The following is a 19,267-nucleotide window of genomic DNA, read 5'->3' as shown; positions in this document are numbered from 1 at the left end:
CAACAGTAGCATGTAAATGCTTTTGAATGTGGATGAAAGTCAGTTAGGCCTGATAAAGATCTTACACATCAACCTCTTCCTTCAGTGTATGATGTGGAGTGAATAGATGAGCATGACCGACTGTGTTAAAAGCACTCTGAGTGAGTGAGTCAACTAAAAAAATGCACCATTCAAACTCAAGTCCATGTATCTCTATGCAACATGATTATTTCCTCTTTGGCCCTTTAATTAAAGCAGTAGTATCAGCCAACTTATCAAAAATACATTGCTTATATGTATTTTTGCCATCTCCCCAAATTTTTAAGTGAAGCTCAGCGTTAGATCATGCATGACGAGGTAGTCATATGCCCAGCCGTGATCAGCTGATGACCAGCTGATCTTAATTATCACCTGCAAGCTCCCACAACCAATCGCAGCTCTTTCTCTCAGCACAGCGGTGTATTTCAATACAAAGTACTTCCCACTAATCCCTGCTTGCATTAATGCTGATGCTACTATGGATTAATTGCTTTTGAACTACACTTTGTCATAAATGTATCTATTCATATGGGATTTTTAGCCGTTTGCTCCCTGGAAAGTCAAAGAATGCTGCCTGACTAACTCAGGGTGCAACTTCTGAGCAGAGCCTTCTCAAGTAAAACTGTAGATCCATTTGCAATAAAATGGTTAAATTTATGACAGAGAAATGTGCATGAAATTCAATCAAAAAAGCAACCAGAACTGAACTCATGATATAAAGATTTTAATTCAACTTGACTGACGAGGATAATTCAATCAAATGGATGTTAACATTTTGGTTTCTGTGGATTTAAAGAAGGAAAAACTTCTGTCTAATGGGGACTTTGCATAGTAATGAGATGCTAATTCTCATCATTACAGCGGTTTTGAGATTAAAATCTGTAAACGTAATCTCTTACACCTCAAACAGGATCGTGTTATTACTCTTACACCTCTGACAGGAGAGGACAAAATGAAGAAATTACCTCAGATAATGTGCACAAGCATATTAAGAGAACTTTATTTGCTGTCTATCAGCAACTTTCATGTTGTTATGACACAAGCTTACATACTTAAAAGAAGATTTAGAGCCCGGTCAGAGCTTGAACACTTCTCTCTTTAGTTTGTGGGCTTGCTGACATTCTTATTTCAACACTAACCCCTCTTGAAATTCAGTCTTACGAATTTATATTAAATCAATATTAAAAGAATCACATCTCTGATGTTACCAGACTAAACAGCTTATTTTAAACAGTTGTTAAAGACACATATTGTAAGCCTCATAACATAATTGCCTACTTCATTTTTTTTTCCAAATTGTGATATCTGTCTAACTCTACTTTCCTAATGCTGCTGATTCATTTTGCCTTATTGCCTAACTCCTCAGCCAATCAGAGTGCTTCTTACAGTCCATAATCGCTATGCCTAAGTCAACTATTAATGATTATTAAGTCACTTTTATATGTTATTTAGTCCTTTATTTGGCTTTTCTTTTTAAGGAACTTGTTCATACATCTGGTAGAACTTACTGTCACAGTATAAATAAAAGAAATCCTATGTGTTTGCCAAAATGTGTTTTTTTTCCCCTTTTTTTCTGAAAGCCTTAATATATGACTTAGGCAAATATACTATGAGGCTCACAATATTCAACTTTTTCTAGTTAATAGTAGCACAAACAGAGCAACAGACTGGGCTTTACAAAAAAATATAATGTATGACTTTCAGCTTGTAATTACATTTAGCTGGATGCCAGTTTAAAAAATGAAGCAGTATTTCCTAAACTAAAGATGTATTTAATTCAAAACAACTGCTGTTGGCTTCAGTGGTGTGCATGGCCCAATTTTTGGAAATCGCACGCTAAAATGCCCTCTTGGGAGCCAAAACGTGTGCTAAAGTGCCCTCCTGGTTGGCAAAACACACTAAACTACCCCCTTGGCTGGTTAAAACATGATAAACTGTCCACTTGGGTGGCAGAAAGGCATTTTTAAGTACCCTCCCGGTTGGCAAAACACAACTGTTGAAATGACTTCTATGTTGGGCCCTTTTTTGATCTAATTACCTGGTGCTAATATGGTATTAAAATGCACTAGAATACAGGAAACGGCATCTACTTAATTGAAAATGTTCTGGGGGAAGACCCCCAGACCCCCTAGGGATTTATGTATTTATTTCTGTGTGTTCTTCACAGTCCAACATTGAATCTACACAGTTCTGTGGATGCTGATCCCAACTACAAACTAACCTGAGTAGTCTGTCTAGTTAGTCTGTTTTAAGGCTACATAATGTGCCATTTGTATGACATAGCCACTTAAGGCTGGCTGCAGGAACACCGGAAGTCCCGTCTGGACACCTGTTAAACAGCCGGTTTTTACACTGGAAATAAACTGTTTTACAGCCTGGTTCAAAAAACCAAACATGTCTCATTAGCTAATGTCTTCATGTGCTCTCACTGTAAGGGGGTGAATTTTTTGTACCACAGTGGTTTAGATTATATTTACGAAAAACCTCACTGTGACTGATTGGCGTGTCTCATTTGATTGACAGATAGCTTGACAGGCAGAGGCTACGTTTGTGTCAACCAGAATGCTAGCTAGCTAGCTGACAGGAAGTTCAGTTTAGTGGGCGGGCCGTTAGGTTGATCCAAAGTTCGGTCGAGACCACGATTTCAATATGGAAGCTGCCGTGGATTAGCTTCAAGAGCTGTTTCAGTCCACCAATTGTAAGCAGATGGCTGATGTCACACAGGGTTTGTCCAATTCTTTCTACAGTCTATGCTGAGGACTCGTGAGTATCCCCACACCTGCCCAGCACGTCTTACACTGGGCATCTCCAGAGTAAAAGCGTCAGCAGTCTCTCTCCATAAGTCTGGTTCTGAAACTGGAGTTGTGCGTGCAAGTGAGCCCAACTATATCTAGCCAGTTATGCTCCAGCTCCCACACCAGCTCTGGCTCCTTCCCCACCACACGGGTGGCATTCCATGTCTCCAGAGCCAGTCTCTAACACTGAGGGTTAGAGCGCCTGGGTCCCCACCTTGCCCAGCCTGCAACACACCCTACGCCTATCACCCCCACCCTGCCCAAGTCTGAGGCTAGTCTCCCAACAACATAGCACCTTGGTTCTCAGGGGATAATTTAAAAAAAGACGTACAAAATACATAAAACACAAAATTAAAAATATAATTCAACCCGTATTCATGCTATTAACTCAAGGTGTTGGGTATTGGTCAATACTGAGTACTGATCCGATACAAGTGTGAACTTTCTGGACTGACTGTGCAGAGTAGCAATTTGTTTTAGAACTATCCTTGACTCAGCAAATAGAATCATCATGTACAACATCCCTGGAAACCCTGAAGTCGTTTTGCTGCTGATTACTGAGTTTTAATCCTAAATATTAAAATAACAGTAAAACAGGGGCTGCATCACAGACTCTCTCTATCTCCCCATTATGTTCTATCACGGCAGCATGGCGTGATTATACAACAGCCTGCAACTGGCTGACAGACCCTCACAAAGAGTTAGCATTCCAGCTTGCGGTACAAAGCGATTGTAAGTCAATTTAAATAGATTAAAAGAAAAATGTATTGGACATACAGTATTTTTGATACTGGTATCGGAATCAGAACAACCCTAAACTCAAGTCTTTAAAATATCCCAGAATTTATTCTAAAGATCCTAAATATGACACTAAATCAGTACATGTAGAAAATTGCAATCTAAATTATTTGGAGTATTTTTTATGTGGGGAGCTATTAAGAAATTATTAGATGTCCTTGAAGGTTAAGGATTAAAGATATTTTAGTAACAGCTGTTGTTTCAGGCTTTTTTTGAAGAAAAGAGGCTGAAATACAATGGATTGAGTGGTTTATTTTTACATTTTCACTAATATTAAGGAGTTATTATTCTCATTCTGTAATAAAGTAACCAGTAGCATGTAGTGTTAGCTTCATTTATTTTGTCCCAGTTTGATTTTAAATATTTTAGCAGGGGTCAAAGTTCTGTGTTCTCTAAAAATGTATGTAATGACATTCATGGTCAGTGATGATCCAGCATGAAACAGAGCGAGGAAAAGGAGTTGCTATCGTAATTTAATGGTGAAAACAGCCTTACCTGTGAGCCAGTTCATGCTTTTGAAATTGTTAATCATGGGTGACAGATGCTTGGGTGTTTTTTAAAGTGGGATCTAGACCCCCTTTGGGGTCACTAGTGGGACTCAGAAACTTGGAGAGAAGACAAGGAGCATTGAAAAAAAAATTAAAATCAACTTGCAGCTGTATTTATGATCAGGGGTGCTCCAGACTTAAGATTTACGGAGGTGAATCTGATTGGTCAGAATTTGCACATTGTCCACTAGTCGTTGAATTTCTTCTTTTCCTCTTATATATCTCTGTTCTCATTTAAAACATAAAAGCTTAACTACATTATAAAACTTTGTCTTCCACACTTGTAATAAGAAATTATTCTATATATAACTTAATCCATCCTTTTTCTAACTGATTAAGTTTATATCATGGTGACCTTAAAACTATATTACTCGTGGGGCGCAGCGGTAGTCGAGTGGTTAGGGCGCGCACCATGTACGCAGGCGACCTGGGTTTGAATCCGGCCTGTGGCACCATTTCCTGCATGTCTCTTCCCGCTCTCTTCCCCGTTTCCAAATCTATCCACTGTCCTCCTAGCTCTAATAAAGGCACGAAAAAGCCCAAAAATAAATCTTGAAAAAAAAAAAACTATATTACTCATGCCCAGGTATGATTTAGAAAGATGATGTTATGATGATGTTTTGTGTCAGTGTTAAAATGCTTTCAAGGTTTCCTTTTGTAAAATAAAATTTGAATCAATAAGCTAACGTCCATCTATCAGCACAATTAAGAATAGTAGTAAAATGAGCCTTTTCTCTGTTTCACTTCTGATTGTGCAGGAAGAACGCAGAGGGAGTGAAGGATGCAGCCAGCAAAACAAAGAAGGCGTTGGATGTGTCTGAGAAGGCCATCAAGAAAGCAAGAGCAGCCCTGAAGGAGGCTCAAAACAACCTCAACAGCAGCAGAAATGCCACAACCGAGGTACAGAAACCTGGAAATGCTGCTTTGTGATTTTATTTGTTGTTAACTATAATCAGTGTAGATGGAGGTTCACATATTCCCCTTACTTCCACTGTTGAATCAAAGGACAGGACGGCTGTCTTCAGAGTGCTTCTTAAAACTGCTTATTGCTTCTTTCCAACATCAGAGCTCTTTATTCTCCCAGATCTCTTTGTTTGCCCCCTAATTCTTACATTTTTGTCATCTCCTAGGTGGATGAGAGGCTGAAGCAGCTGGAGGAGAAGCAGATGGACATCATGACACGTTTAACCAACCTCTCCATGGGGGTGGAAGCTCTGAGGAACAAGACAGAAATGAACAGACAAATGGCCAAGGACGCCAAAGCTCAGGCTGACAACGCCACACATGCAACAACCTCACTGCAGCAGGTGATTCTGTGGGCAACAAGTTGTGTTGATACATTTGCATTAAAAAACTGACATGACTTTGGTGAATTTTTGTCTTTATTGAACGTAAACAGAATTGTTTCTAACAATACTGTGTGGTCCTTTAGAGCCTGAATGACACGGAGAAGAGGTACCAGGAGCTGCAGATGAAGATGGACTCTCTTGGCGGGGAGTCTGGAGGTCTGATCAATATCAACCAGAGAGCAAAGGATATCAAGAAGGAGGCAGTGGACCTTCTTAACAAAGCCACCAAGGGGATAGAGCAACTCAAGAGTGAGTGCATGCAGCTGCTCTCAGTGTTTACATTCATCATGTGCTGTCTGTCAGGTCATTCCTCCTGTAGAAGAAATCTGTGAGGAAAACTTAATATAATATAGGGAAGAAAACTCAGCCAAATAACATCTGTTGTTGATACAGGTGACTCATTGCTCATTAAACCAAATTATATTGCAGGTTATCTGGATATTTTTTTCAGCAATAAAGTAGAAAAACTAAGAGAAGAAATGTCATCTGTAAGTCTCCTTCCCTCTCATGAGTTAAGAATAGCACAGTTCATCAATTGTAACAATTCTCTTAAATCTGAATTAAATAAAGTTAATGTTAAACAAGTTGAACAACTGTTATCAACCATAAATACTGACAAACCAGGAGGTGGGAATAATCTAGATGTAAGGATTTTAAAAGCGGCCAGTGAGTGTTTGGATGGACCAGTTTGACACATCTTTACCACCAGTATTGCCAGTTGTGATTTTTCCTCCACATAGAAAGAGGCACACGTTACCCCTATACAACAAAAACTATACTAAAACTGTAGACCAATAGGTCTGTTGCCAATTTTTAGTAAAATGCTTGAAAAGACTGAACGAATACAGCAGTTTTTAAAGCTAAATAACAACATGCATATCAAGAAGGTCTTTCAATGGCAACTGCTTTGACACAGAAGACCGATAAATACTTTCAGTATATTGACAATAATAATTTAGTTGGAGCAATGCTACTTGATTTTAGCTCTGCATAGATGTCCTTGATCATGAGCTGTTACTACATAAATTGAAATCTTACAAATTTACACCAAACATGGTGAGCTAGTTTCAAAGTTATTTGTCTAATAATAATGATAATATAACAATGATAATGTTAATGTGTGCAAGAGAACAGGGAGTTAAAAGGTCAATGATATAACTGGGACAGAGACGTTGATTGCTGTAAAGCAATCAATAAAATCTTGAAATCAATCCTAAAACGTACTGGCAGGCACTGTAAAGATGCTAAAACAGGTGTAATGTGCTTGTGCTGTTTAGTTCTGGTTAAATCCTGGCAATTAGGACCTTGTAAATGAAGAGTTTATTGAGTTAGCTATTGTCATCCTTGATGCTTTTCGTGTCAAAGAACCATGAATGTTTTTCTCTTCTGTTGTTTGAGGGGTTTTGTTTTTGTTGTTTTGTTTTGTTTTTTTCTTTGTGGGTTTCCCACTGTTCTTCTTGTATTTACTGGTGGTAGCCAAACCAGACTAGAACTGGGCTAAATCTCATTTCACCCCTTGACCGGACTACTTAGCCCAGTGACTAAGTTCTGCACCTTCACATCCAGAGACGGACTGTCCCTACTCTTTTTTTTTTTCAACTTTTTATTTGTAGTTTTTTAAATAGAACAAGAGGCAGGCGTAATAAAACATTTAAAAAAAAAAAAAAAAAAAAAAAAACCCAGATAATCATGAGGTCTTGGATTGGTCCAGACTAGAGGGCAGCAAAACTGCCTCATTCAAATGCAGAGTGCAAAACCTTGTGGTTACAATATACACATATCTATATATGTAAACACATACACTGATATACATATCCGTACAAACATACAAACACATGTGGCAGTTATCAAAACACCAGTAAAGCACTAGCTGGCCAAATAAAAGTTCAATTTTTCCCATCGTTTCTCTCCAAGCTCTTTTTGAAGTCGTATAGAATGAGTCATCTGTTCCAGAATATGCAGCTGTTTTACAATGCTAACAAAGAGACCAGCCGATGGACCATTTTTCTGTAACCAGCACTTTGTAATGGCTTTTTTGCTTGCAACAAGCAAGATTTTTAGAAGATAGGTATCATTACTATTGAGACCATTAGGAAGATGTCCAAGATAGAGGGATGTAAATGTTGTACTGATAGTAAAACCCAAAATTTTTGAAATAATTGCTGCTACCTCCTTCCAGAAGGACTGAATGAGGGGACAAGTTCAAAACACATGGGCGTGGTCAACCTCAGTCTCTCCACAATCCCTCCAGCAGGGAAGCTGGTTGGACTGTCCCTACTCTTGTTGGAATAGAGGGGTAGTGTAAAGTGACAGGGCTACATGGCCCTTTAAATGGATTTTCATGGGGCAAACTAAACCAAGTGTCAAAGGAAATCTCCCAGAATGCCTAATGAATTCTTGGCAAGCTTTGAAATCTCAAGCAATCTAAGATATTAATTCAATTTTGTATCAATGCATTTTGGTCTTTTTTGTTTCAAACAAGCATTATACAGATTGCTTACGGTAGAAATGTCTAGGATTGTAGTTGCATCTGTTTACACTAGAAAAGCACTCGGAGAGTGCAGACCTCCGCCGTTAGCCCTATCTCCCAGTAGTACAGAATCCTTTAAAAAATCCCTGGATCCAGACAGTGATCTGGATCACTCCCAAAATCTAATCACTTCTTCCTTATGCCATTTCTGACGTTTCCTGAAAATGTCATCAAAATCCGTCCATAACTTTTTGAGTTATGTTGCTAACAAACAAACTAACAAACTAACCTTGCCGATCACATAACCTCCTTGGCGGAGGTAATACATGCTGTCGACAACTACCGATGATGCAGCAGGAGCTTGAATGGTTGTCCCATTTTACTGGGGAAATGTCACTACTACCCCTTGTAATTCAGTTTCTCTTTAAAAACAGGGAGTTGGGGTTAAAATTCAGAAATGAGACTGAGCTTTTCTTTGCTATTACACATTAAACTGAAATAAAGGGTTAATTTCAGATAGGCAACAAAATTCTAGTTCAATTCAGTGTGTTTGTCATATATATTAGTAGTATCATGAATCGTCAATGCAGTTTATTACAATTTGTCTTATTCCACTAGACAACTAGAAATAATAAAAAAGGAATAAATCACCAAAGAGACTTTCTTGTACAATGTTGACTTTGTATGCAGTAAAGAACAGTTGGAAACCATTCAAACATGTTAATAACATCCCTCACAGGTAGATATCAAAATGTACTCAATTCTACGCAACAGAAGACATGAAAAAGGATATCTCCTCCATCCAGGCATCTATGTGACTCTCCTAGTACCTTACAAGTCCTGTGGATATTTAAATGATATTTTTGAAGATGTTTCGTTGTAGATATTCCCCTGTGTCCATTTTAACCTCTATCTCTCTTCTATTCTTGCAGAACTGGAGAAAAAGTTCAGGAGTAATGAGCAGCGCATGCAGAGGCAGCGCACAGAGCTGGACCAGCTGAAGGAGAACGCCACTCTGGTGCGGGATGAGATCAGAGAACAGGTGCAGAAGTACAGTAACTGTGTGTGAGGAGGTTCATCTGCACTGTTTTTTACCATGTGCTGCTGTAGTTCAGACCAGAGCGATGACTGATGGGGACAAAAACGCCCATAAAAATAATATGCTGCTTTGGTAAATCCATTTGTCACAAATATATATATAAAGTTTTACACATTACCTGTCAAGTGTTATATCACAGAAATGCCTTCCTCTGTCCATGTACTGTACCACATTTACACTCCTTTATATCATTGATTTACTGAATGGTGTTTTTAAGCTATTACTACAGGGGTAAGACCTGTGGAGAGTATTTGTTTGACTGTATATTATGCCAGGCTAAATGATTTTTCATAAATAATAAATTGAAGAAGTTATCAGATTATGTTATCAGAAATGTATTTTGACCAAAAGTGCTTCTTGTTTGTTCTGCTGTAATCTGACCATGTTAGCATTTACGATATGACTTACCTATCAAGAAATAAAAGGAAAAGTTTTGATTATTGAAACTAAATTTTGAGCTTATTTTTATTATAAAACAGATTCTGATCAAATACATCTGAGTGCATTTTGTTATAAGTAAAATACTTTCTGAGGTGTGATTATGAAATGAATAAATTTCATACAGTTGTGTGTAAATAACATAAGGAGTCGTTTTTATGTGATGATGTGTGGTTATGATTGGTGGCCACAAGAGGGCGCCTTTCAATCAGCACAGTGTTGTGTTTTCAAAGTCATCTATGCTCTCTTAAGGAAGGTCCGTCCTTTTTGAAGGCTGTCCATTTTTTCACCAACTAGAATAGTGTGGATGATCTTGCGTTTCAGGGCAGATACAAAGATGCACAGACCTTCTTTATTTTGCACACATGGTCTATCAAAGAGGTTATTAAATCTATGAAAAAGTCTTGTTTCCTGTGGGCTCTATCACATTTACATAGAGATGGGAGGGTATGAGTGCTTGATCACCTGTCCATGTGTCCCTTGTTCAGGTCGTATTTATTTATTGATTTACTCATACATTCATGAAGGGGCAGTTAGAAAGGCCTGTTTGCTCCTGTCAAGGAAAACATGTAATATACATACAATGTATCCCCAAATATCAAAAAATTTGGGACACTGTGTAAATTGTAAACAGAAATAGAATGCAATGATTTGAAAATCTCATAACCCCATTTTCTATTCACAATTGAACACCATGCTAGATGCTGAAACAGACATTTTACCATTTTATGAAAAATATCAGCTCATTCTGAATTTGATGGCAGCAACACATCTCAAAAACAAAGGACAGGGCAGTGTGCACTGTGCAACCAAACTTCTTTCAACAACATTCTGTAAATGTCTGGGAAGTAAGGAGACATGCTGCTAGAGTTTTAGGAGAGCAGTGTTGTCCCATTCTTGTCTGATGTAGCATTCTAGCTACTCAGTAGTCCCTGGTGTCCTTTGCTGAATTTTTCATTTCGAGCACCAAATGCTGTCTGTTGGTGTTTGCAGCACCCAGACTCTTCTACTGTGAAGCCATGCTGTCATGATGGATTTGGGATGTGGTTTAGCATTGTCTTGCTGAAATATGCAGGGCCTTCCGTGATAGCGCTTTTCCAGATGTGTAAGCTGCCCACGCCATAAACACTAATGCATCCCCATACCTGTGAGGTACTAACAAGCTGGATGGCCCGGCTTCTCTGTAGTCTACAGGTCAAAGTGCCAAAGGTTTCCTACAAGAATTTCGTATGTTGAATCATCTGACCACAGAACAATTTTCCATTTTGCCTTAGTCTATTTCTAATGAGCTTTGGCCCAGAGAAGCAACAGCATTTGTCACATATGGCTTTTTATTTGCTGGTACAGCTTTAACTTGCATTTGTGGATGGCACAGTGAACTGTGTTCACAGACAATGACTTCTGGATGTGCTCCTGATCTCATGCAGTGCCTTCCAGTACAGAATCATGCCTGATATTAATGCAGTGCCGCCTGCAGGTCTGAAGATCATGAGCATCCAATATTGACCTTTGTCCTTGCCTCTTGTGCACAGAGATTTCTCCAGATTCTCTGAATCTTTTGATGATACTATCAACTGTCGATGTGGCAAAATTTAAAGTCTTCACAATTTTATGCTGAGGAACATTTTTCTGAAAGTGTCTCATGGGTGAACTTTTGCCATCTTTACTTATTAAAGAGTTAGCCTCTCTAAAATGCTCCTTTTACCCAATCATGTTTCTGACCTGTTGCTAGTTAGCCTAATTAGTTGAAAAATGCTCTGCCAGCTGATTTTCATTACTACTAGGCTACTTACTTTTCCAGCCTTTTGTTTCCCCTGTCCCAACTTTTTTGAGACATGTTGCTGACATCAAATTCAAAATGAGCTAATATTTTTCATGAAATGGTCAAATGTCTCCTTTTCAACATCTGATGTGTTGTTTATGTTCTGTTGTTAATCAAATATGGGTTTATGAGGTCTGCAAATCACTGCATTGTGGTTTTATTTATATTGCCCCATCTTTTTTGGAATTGAGGTTGTATCCAGGCTGATTTTGTCACTTATACTGGCTTTCATTGCACGTAGTTGGGACACAGTGTGAGGTGACAATATTTATCACTGAACAGGTGATGTTTACTGATGGCAGTTACACTGATAATACTATCTTTCAATCAATCTACAAACAATTATTAAAGCCTAGGGATCTCCATGATTAAAATAACAGAGATCCCTGGGCTTCTGCAACCAACCTCAAGTGGAATAATTTGGAGCTGCAGTGTTTTGTACTTCTAGATTGGCTTTAGTGTTCTTTAAAAGTTATGGCTTTGTTGGCCCACAAGAAAAAAAGATAGAGAAAAATAAGTAAATCTCAATATTTGATATAAGCAGCTTAACTTCAGTTGGTTTCTGGAGGTTTTGAGTATTTAACTTGTTGAGAAACTCCATAGACATTACATAAAATCCTTATAACAATCCGTATTACAGTGCTGACCTGCAAAGCTAACCAGCTATCTGAGTACTCATGGCTATAAAACACTTGATTGAGCGTGAAAGTGGCATTAAAAAACAGAGAAAAAGGCAACGGTTCAAGACTGTGTACGCATTTCTTTACAAAGAGGAAGGAACTACGCATCCCACAATCCATTCTGATTCATTTTATTTGTTGTTAATGAAAGCTTTTCAAGCTTTCAGACATACATGTACCTGTTTCTACTCTTATCTTTAGTGTAGTGCTGATATTTTAAATGATGTTGTAGTTTGCATATTTATCACTTCATACTGTGGCGGCATGTGATGCAATCATCTGTAGTCAAAAGGCTTTGTCCACAAGCTTAGTGGACATTTCCATAGTAACCAGAGATTCCACCAATCAGAGGCGTCACTGACACTGAAGGATTGTGGGTATTGTAGTATTTCTGACTGAGACCATGAACAGACTATGTTTTCCTTAAAGTGAGGTTGATATGCAGGGAAGTTTTGTCTTCTACAGGAGCATATACCATCGTTTCACACTATGGTAGCTCTGGTTAAGTCTGACTGGGATCCTTCTGATAATTTGGCTAATAATCAAATCCTCTATGGAGAAAATGAGTGGGACTTTTGCTTCCGGAACCCCACCGCTGAGTTCTATTTGAAAAAAAAAACATGGAATGCTTCCTGATTGGTCGATGCCTGTCCTTGGAAGGCTTGACTCAGAGCCATCAATGGCTCTGGCTTGAATGTTCTTAATGACATCACAGGAATGCTTCCTGATTGGTGGATGCCTGTCCTTTGAAGACCATTCTAAGAAATCCCTATATAAGCCCCTCAGACTGCAGTAAACATTATTAGTCCTGTTAGAGACACTGAACTGTCCGACGGCATTAATGTTCAGATTTCACGGCAAGACATTGAAAGATTCAATGAGTCAAGAATCTACAGTCATGCAGAGAAGTTTGCAGAAAACCACAAATATGAACGAGTGGAGCGTGGTAAAAAACGCCAAAAAAGGCGTTAACAGACAAAATAAGAATTACGCCACACCACACTGGGAACAGCCCCGCCCAGTTTGGAACCATTATCCTCAAGGGACTGCAGCTGCAAGGAAACCTGAGCCGGTGCAATCACAGGAACCTGCAGAGACCCAAGAGGATTCATGGTCTAATGATGAAGGCGAATCATTTTGTTTAAAAGTGAACCCCCCAGAGCCAGCAAAGAAGAAGAAAAAGAAGAAGAAGAAGAAGAACAGCTATGGGGAGGAGGAGCCGAGCCAGCCCTGTTTGGTGGATGATGACGAATGTGAAGACCCCCTAGATATGGGATTCACATATTCAGCCAGACGGAAGGTCATACTGGATCTGACACAGTGTATGTCAGTTTATGACTACTACCAGTCAGAGAACGTGGCCAAAGCTGAGCCTGAAGCAGTGCCTGAAGAGGGACCACGGGCTGAGGAGAGTCCTTCAGAGATCCAGTCTGTGGCTGCAGACGTTCAATTAGATCAGGTCACTGAGGTGACAAAGGACCAGCCTGAGATCCCACTTCAGGAAACCATTCAGGCACCAGATCAACTCCCAGAGGATCAAGCAGCCAAAGTCTCCTCTTATATGGATCTGCTCCCTGTTGAGGTCTCAGACAAACAGGCCACAGCCGGGGCAGAAGTCATGGAAGAGGGGACAGAGGACTGCCTTGCTCAGCTGAGAGAGGAGAACTGGGGACTGAAGGCAGAACTGTCAAGGGTTCGCATGGAGCATCAGGATCAGGAATGGATTTGGTCACATGATATGGGCATGATTACTGCCGAACTCAGCCTGACCAAACAAGACCTGGTTCAAAAGACTCTTGAATGGGAAGAGGAAAAGAAGTGTCTTCTGGCTAGAATCGACTCCGCTGGTCCAAATCATACAGACCTGAGGGGGGACGAGGTCTCTGGGGAAATCAGCACCCTGAAGGCCGCCCTCAGCCAGGCCCAAGGAGACCTGGTTCAAAAGAGCCGTGAATGGAAGGAGGAAAAGAAGCGTCTCCTGGCCAGAACCAACGGCACTGCTCCAAATCAAAAACACCTGAGGGGGGGTGAGGTCTCCAGGGAAATCAGCACCCTGAAGGCGGCACTCAGCCAGGCACAAGAAGACCTGGCGAAGAGCCACCAATTGGAGGAGGAGATCTCCAGGATTAAGGCCTCTATGGAGCAGGCTAAAATGGACCAGAGGAAACAGAGACAGCTGTGGAAGGAGGAAAGATCCCGCCTCATCAGTGAGCACAAAGAGGCCACCACGAGGTTAGAGGGGGAACTGAGGGACGCCCAAAATGAGCTTGGTAACGGCACAAGCTCATGGGAGAAAGAACGTTTTCAGTTCCTCTTGTCTCAAATGGACGAAAGGGCCAAAGCAAGAGCTGCATTGGACCAGGCTCAGGGCACCATAGAGGTCCTCACACGCCAGTTGGAGGAGGAGAGATCCCGTCTTCCAGCAGAACATCCAGAGGACTCTATGGAGACGGCTCTGAGCGAGGCCAGGGAAGCCCAGGCAAGAGAGAGACAGCAGTGGGAGGCTGAAAAATCAAGGCTCCAGGCCCAAGTATCAAATTTGGAAGGGGAACTGGCACAGGCCAAAAAAGACCTGGCAAACAAGAACAGTCAGTGGGACGAGGAGAGATCAGGGCTCCTCAGAGAAAGTGCTGACCTGAGGGAGTCTCTGCAGCAGATCCAGAAGATGATGGAGGGACAGACGCTGGACTGGCAGCAGGAGAAAGCCTCTCTCCTGGAGTCTGTCAACATCATCCAGCAGACTCTGGAGGTGAAGAAAGTCCAACCAACAGAAACATCTGACAGTCCGAGTCAGAGATTGGACAATCTAGAAGTCAAGCTGGAAGTCCAACCAACGGAAACATCGGACAGTCTGAGTCAGAGGTTGGACAATCTGGAGGTCAGGCTGGAGGCTCGGAAGAAGAAGAAGAAATCTTTGAAGGAGTGGTTTCGGAGTCTGTTTACCAGAGATTCAGAGGCCTCCACTTCATCTTCTGACAGCCTCCAGCACTGACTCCAAACCCTCCTCCCTGTCACCTGTTAACTGTCTGAAGGGCTGCATGGTGGGACTGTGGGTAACGCATCAGGAGGGTTTCTGGTTCCAAAACCTTTGGGCAGGAGCCTTTCTGTGTGGAGTTACCATCGTCTACCATGCACTAACGGGTTCTCTCCGGGTGCTCCGGCTTCCCCAGAAAAAAGGCATAACAACAGGTTAACAGGTGACTTCAAAAATAAAATAAAATAAAATAAAATAAAATAAAAAAAAAAACAGAATTGGTGTCAAACTCCTTGTACTTCTTGTTGATCTATTTTTTTCAGATTTTATTTTTAAGGTGGGCACAGATGTCTGTCATGTGTAAAGATACTCAATAAAGGATCAAGTCTTTATGAATCTGAGTTTAAGTCTGCTATCTTTATGTTTATGGCTTTGATGAATTTATTTCCCATGCTGTCACCTCAGCTAAGGTTGCATTACAACATTGAAAACATCTTCATGCTCCACTGATGATGATCATGATGACAACAGAACAGACTGTTGCTAAAATGTTGACCACAGCTCTCTGCTCCAATAAAACTTCTCTTCCCACGTACCTGCGGGCTACCTTACACTCTGCTGTGCTTCTCTCTGTTGGATTATGGCCCTGGATCCTGAGGTCTAACAAAGAGAGGCTGTCCTCCAGCAGCTCAGGGAATGTGTGATATGACAGAGATTTATAACAGGCTTTGTTCAGGAGGAGACAGCCTGCTAGCACTGTGGGATCTGTACACCTGTAACCATCACACATACTGTACCAAAGAGTAATATGACCACATTCAGTGGTAAAAATAGAATATAAATCATCATACTGAGGATAAGATGCTTAGAAATATAGCATGACTATTAGATTTTACAATAATTCTTCCAACCTATTTTTAGTCTTAATGCTGTGAAACAGAGCAGACAGAGAGGGGAGTTGTGGTCCGTGGGTGATCACTGTTACTTGTTGGGTTCAGTCAAAGGGAATCTAATCCGTCCAGCAGGGAGCGTGCATTCCTGCTCACAGACAGAGAGCGGCTCACTGGAAAACATGCAGTGGGTCCGTAGAAGACAACTTAGAGATGAATCAAGTTTAGGAATCAGAAATCCAATTTAAAAGCTCAAACTTTGTCTCTGATAACTTATATTAGACCAGATCTGATGACATATTGTACTCTTTCTTCATGGGGCTGCTCTACATTTGTGGTGTCAATTATCTCTTCACTGGAGGGCCAGAGGTTTTAATCCTTAAATGCTGGAGTGTCCTTTTGCAAGACACTGAACCCAAAATTACCCAAAATAAGCATTCACATGCCACTGTTGCAACAGTAGCACGTAAATGCTTTTGAATGTGGATGAAAGTCAGTTAGGCCTGATAAAGATCTTACACATCAACCTCTTCCTTCAGTGTATGATGTGGAGTGAATAGATGAGCATGACCGGCTGTGTTAAAAGCACTCTGAGTGAGTGAGTCAACTAAAGAAATGCACCATTCAAACTCAAGTCCATGTATCTCTATGCAACATGATTATTTCCTCTTTGGCCCTTTAATTAAAGCAGTAGTATCAGCCAACTTATCAAAATTACATTGCGTATATGTATTTTTGCCATCTCCCCAAATTTTTCAGTGAAGCTCAGCGTTAGATCATGCATGACGAGGTAGTCATATGCCCAGCCGTGATCAGCTGATGACCAGCTGATCTTAATTATCACCTGCAAGCTCCCACAACCAATCACAGCTCTTTCTCTCAACACAGCGGTGTATTTCAATATAAAGTACTTCCCACTAATCCCTGCTTGCATTAATGCTGATGCTACTATGGATTAATTGCTTTTGAACTACACTTTGTCATAAATGTATCTGTTCATATGGGATTTTTAGCCGTTTGCTCCCTGGAAAGTCAAAGAATGCTGCCTGACTAACTCAGGGCGCAACTTCTGAGCAGAGCCTTCTCAAGTAAAACTGTAGATCCATTTGCAATAAAATGGTTAAATTTATGACAGAGAAATGTGCATGAAATTCAATCAAAAAAGCAACCAGAACTGAACTCATGATATAAAGATTTTAATTCAATTTGACTGAAGAGGATAATTCAGTCAAATGGATGTTAACTTTTTGGTTTCTGTGGATTTAAAGAAGGAAAAACTTCTGTCTAATGGGGACTTTGCATAGTAATGAGATGCTAATTCTCATCATTACAGCGGTTTTGAGATTAAAATCTGTAAACGTAATCTCTTACATCTAAACAGGATCGTGTTATTATTCTTACACCTCTGACAGGAGAGGACAAAATGAAGAAATTACCTCAGATAATGTGCACAAGCATATTAAGAGAACTTTATTTGCTGTCTATCAGCAACTTTCATGTTGTTATGACACAAGCTTACATACTTAAAAGAAGATTTAGAGCCCGGTCAGAGCTTGAACACTTCTCTCTTTACTTTGTGGGCTTGCTGACGTTCTTATTTCAACACTAACCCCTCTTGAAATGTATGAACTATGTTAGTATCCACCTTGCCAACTCTTCAAGTTTGGTTAATCTCAAATTCAGTATTAAGAATTGATATTAAATCAATATTAAAAGAATCACATCTCTGATGTTACCAGACTGAACAGCTTATTTTAAACAGTTGTTAAAGACACATATTGTTAGCCTCATAACATAATTGCCTACTTCATTTTTTTTTTTCCAAATTGTGATATCTGTCTAACTCTACTTTCCTAATGCTGCTGATTCATTTTGCCTTATTGCCTAACTCCTCAGCCAATCAGAGTGCTTCTTACAGTCCATAATCGCTATGCCTAAGTCAACTATTAATGATTATCTATTAAGTCACTTTTATATGTTATTTAGTCCTTGATGTGGCTTTTCTTTTTAAGGAACTTGTTCATACATCTGGTAGAACTTACAGTCACAGTATAAATAAAAGAAATCCTATGTGTTTGCCAAAATGTGTTTTTTTCCCCTTTGACTTAGGCAAATATACTATGAGGCTCACAATATTCAACTTTTTCTAGTTAATAGTAGCACAAACAGAGCAACAGACTGGGCTTTACAAAAAATATAATGTATGACTTTCAGCTTGTAATTACATTTAGCTGGATGCCAGTTTAAAAAATGAAGCAGTATTTCCTAAACTAAAGATGTATTTAATTCAAAACAACTGCTGTGGGCTTCAGTGGTGTGCATGGCCCAATTTTTGGAAATCGCACGCTAAAATGCCCTCTTGGGAGCCAAAACGTGTGCTAAAGCGCCCTCCTGGTTGGCAAAACATACTAAACTGCCCCCTTGGCTGGTTAAAACATGATAAACTGTCCACTTGGGTGGTAGAAAGGCATTTTTAAGTACCCTCCCTATTCGCAAAACACATTAAACTGCCCTATTGGGTGAAAAAAATACTTAATTGCCCTCTTGGCTGGTTAAAACATGATAAACTGCCCTCTTGGGTGGTAAAAACGCATGCTAAAGTGCCCTCCCAATTGGCAAAACACAACTGTTGCAATGACTTTTATGTTGGGCCCTTTTTTGATCTATACTGAGCCAGAACTGTATCTCACGAAACCAGTTTGGATTATCTGGTGCTAATATGGTGTTAAAATGCACTAGAATACAGGAAACGGCATCTACTTAATTGACAATGTTCTGGGGGAAGACCCCAGACCCCCTAGGGATTTATTTATTTATTTCTGTGTGTTCTTCACAGTCATCATCATGTACAACATCCCTGGAAACCCTGAAGTCGTTTTGCTGCTGATTATTGAGTTTTAATCCTAAATATTAAAATAACAGTAAAACAGGGGCTGCATCACAGACTCTCTCTATCTCCCCATTATGTTCTATCACGGCAGCATGGCGTGATTATACAACAGCCTGCAACTGGCTGACAGACCCTCACAAAGAGTTAGCATTCCAGCTTGCGGTACAAAGCGATTGTAAGTCAATTTAAATAAATTAAAAGAAAAATGTATTGGACATACAGTATTTTTGATACTGGTATCGGAATCAGAACAACCCTAAACTCAAGACTTTAAAATATCCCAGAATTTATTCTAAAGATCCTAAATATGACACTAAATCAGTACATGTAGAAAATTGCAATTTTAATTATTTGGAGTATTTTTTATGTGGGGAGCTATTAAGAAATTATTAGATGTCCTTGAAGGTTAAGGATTAAAGATATTTTAGTAACAGCTGTTGTTTCAGGCTTTTTTTGAAGAAAAGAGGCTGGAATACAATGGATTGAGTGGTTTATT

The 19,267-nt window shown here is 39.9% G+C and overlaps 1 protein-coding gene across 1 annotated transcript in view; it reads left to right on the top strand.

The window, feature by feature from the left end:
• The window catches only part of lamb2l (laminin, beta 2-like), an 86,506-nt gene extending 76,912 nt beyond the window's left edge, over window positions 1–9,594 (top strand). The window contains exons 32-35 of the mRNA XM_041799720.1: window positions 4,918–5,059; window positions 5,290–5,466; window positions 5,592–5,757; window positions 8,911–9,594. Coding sequence (XP_041655654.1) covers window positions 4,918–5,059; window positions 5,290–5,466; window positions 5,592–5,757; window positions 8,911–9,047 — 622 coding nt within the window. The 3' untranslated portion in view covers window positions 9,048–9,594. The remainder of the gene's footprint in view (window positions 1–4,917; window positions 5,060–5,289; window positions 5,467–5,591; window positions 5,758–8,910) is intronic.
• Window positions 9,595–19,267: the final 9,673 nt, after the last annotated feature.

This window comes from Cheilinus undulatus, linkage group 11, assembly GCF_018320785.1.
Source record: "Cheilinus undulatus linkage group 11, ASM1832078v1, whole genome shotgun sequence".
NCBI classification, from domain to species: domain Eukaryota; kingdom Metazoa; phylum Chordata; class Actinopteri; order Labriformes; family Labridae; genus Cheilinus; species Cheilinus undulatus.
The sequence above is the reverse complement of the archived record's forward strand: the minus strand, read 5'-3'. Positions and strand labels throughout refer to the sequence as shown.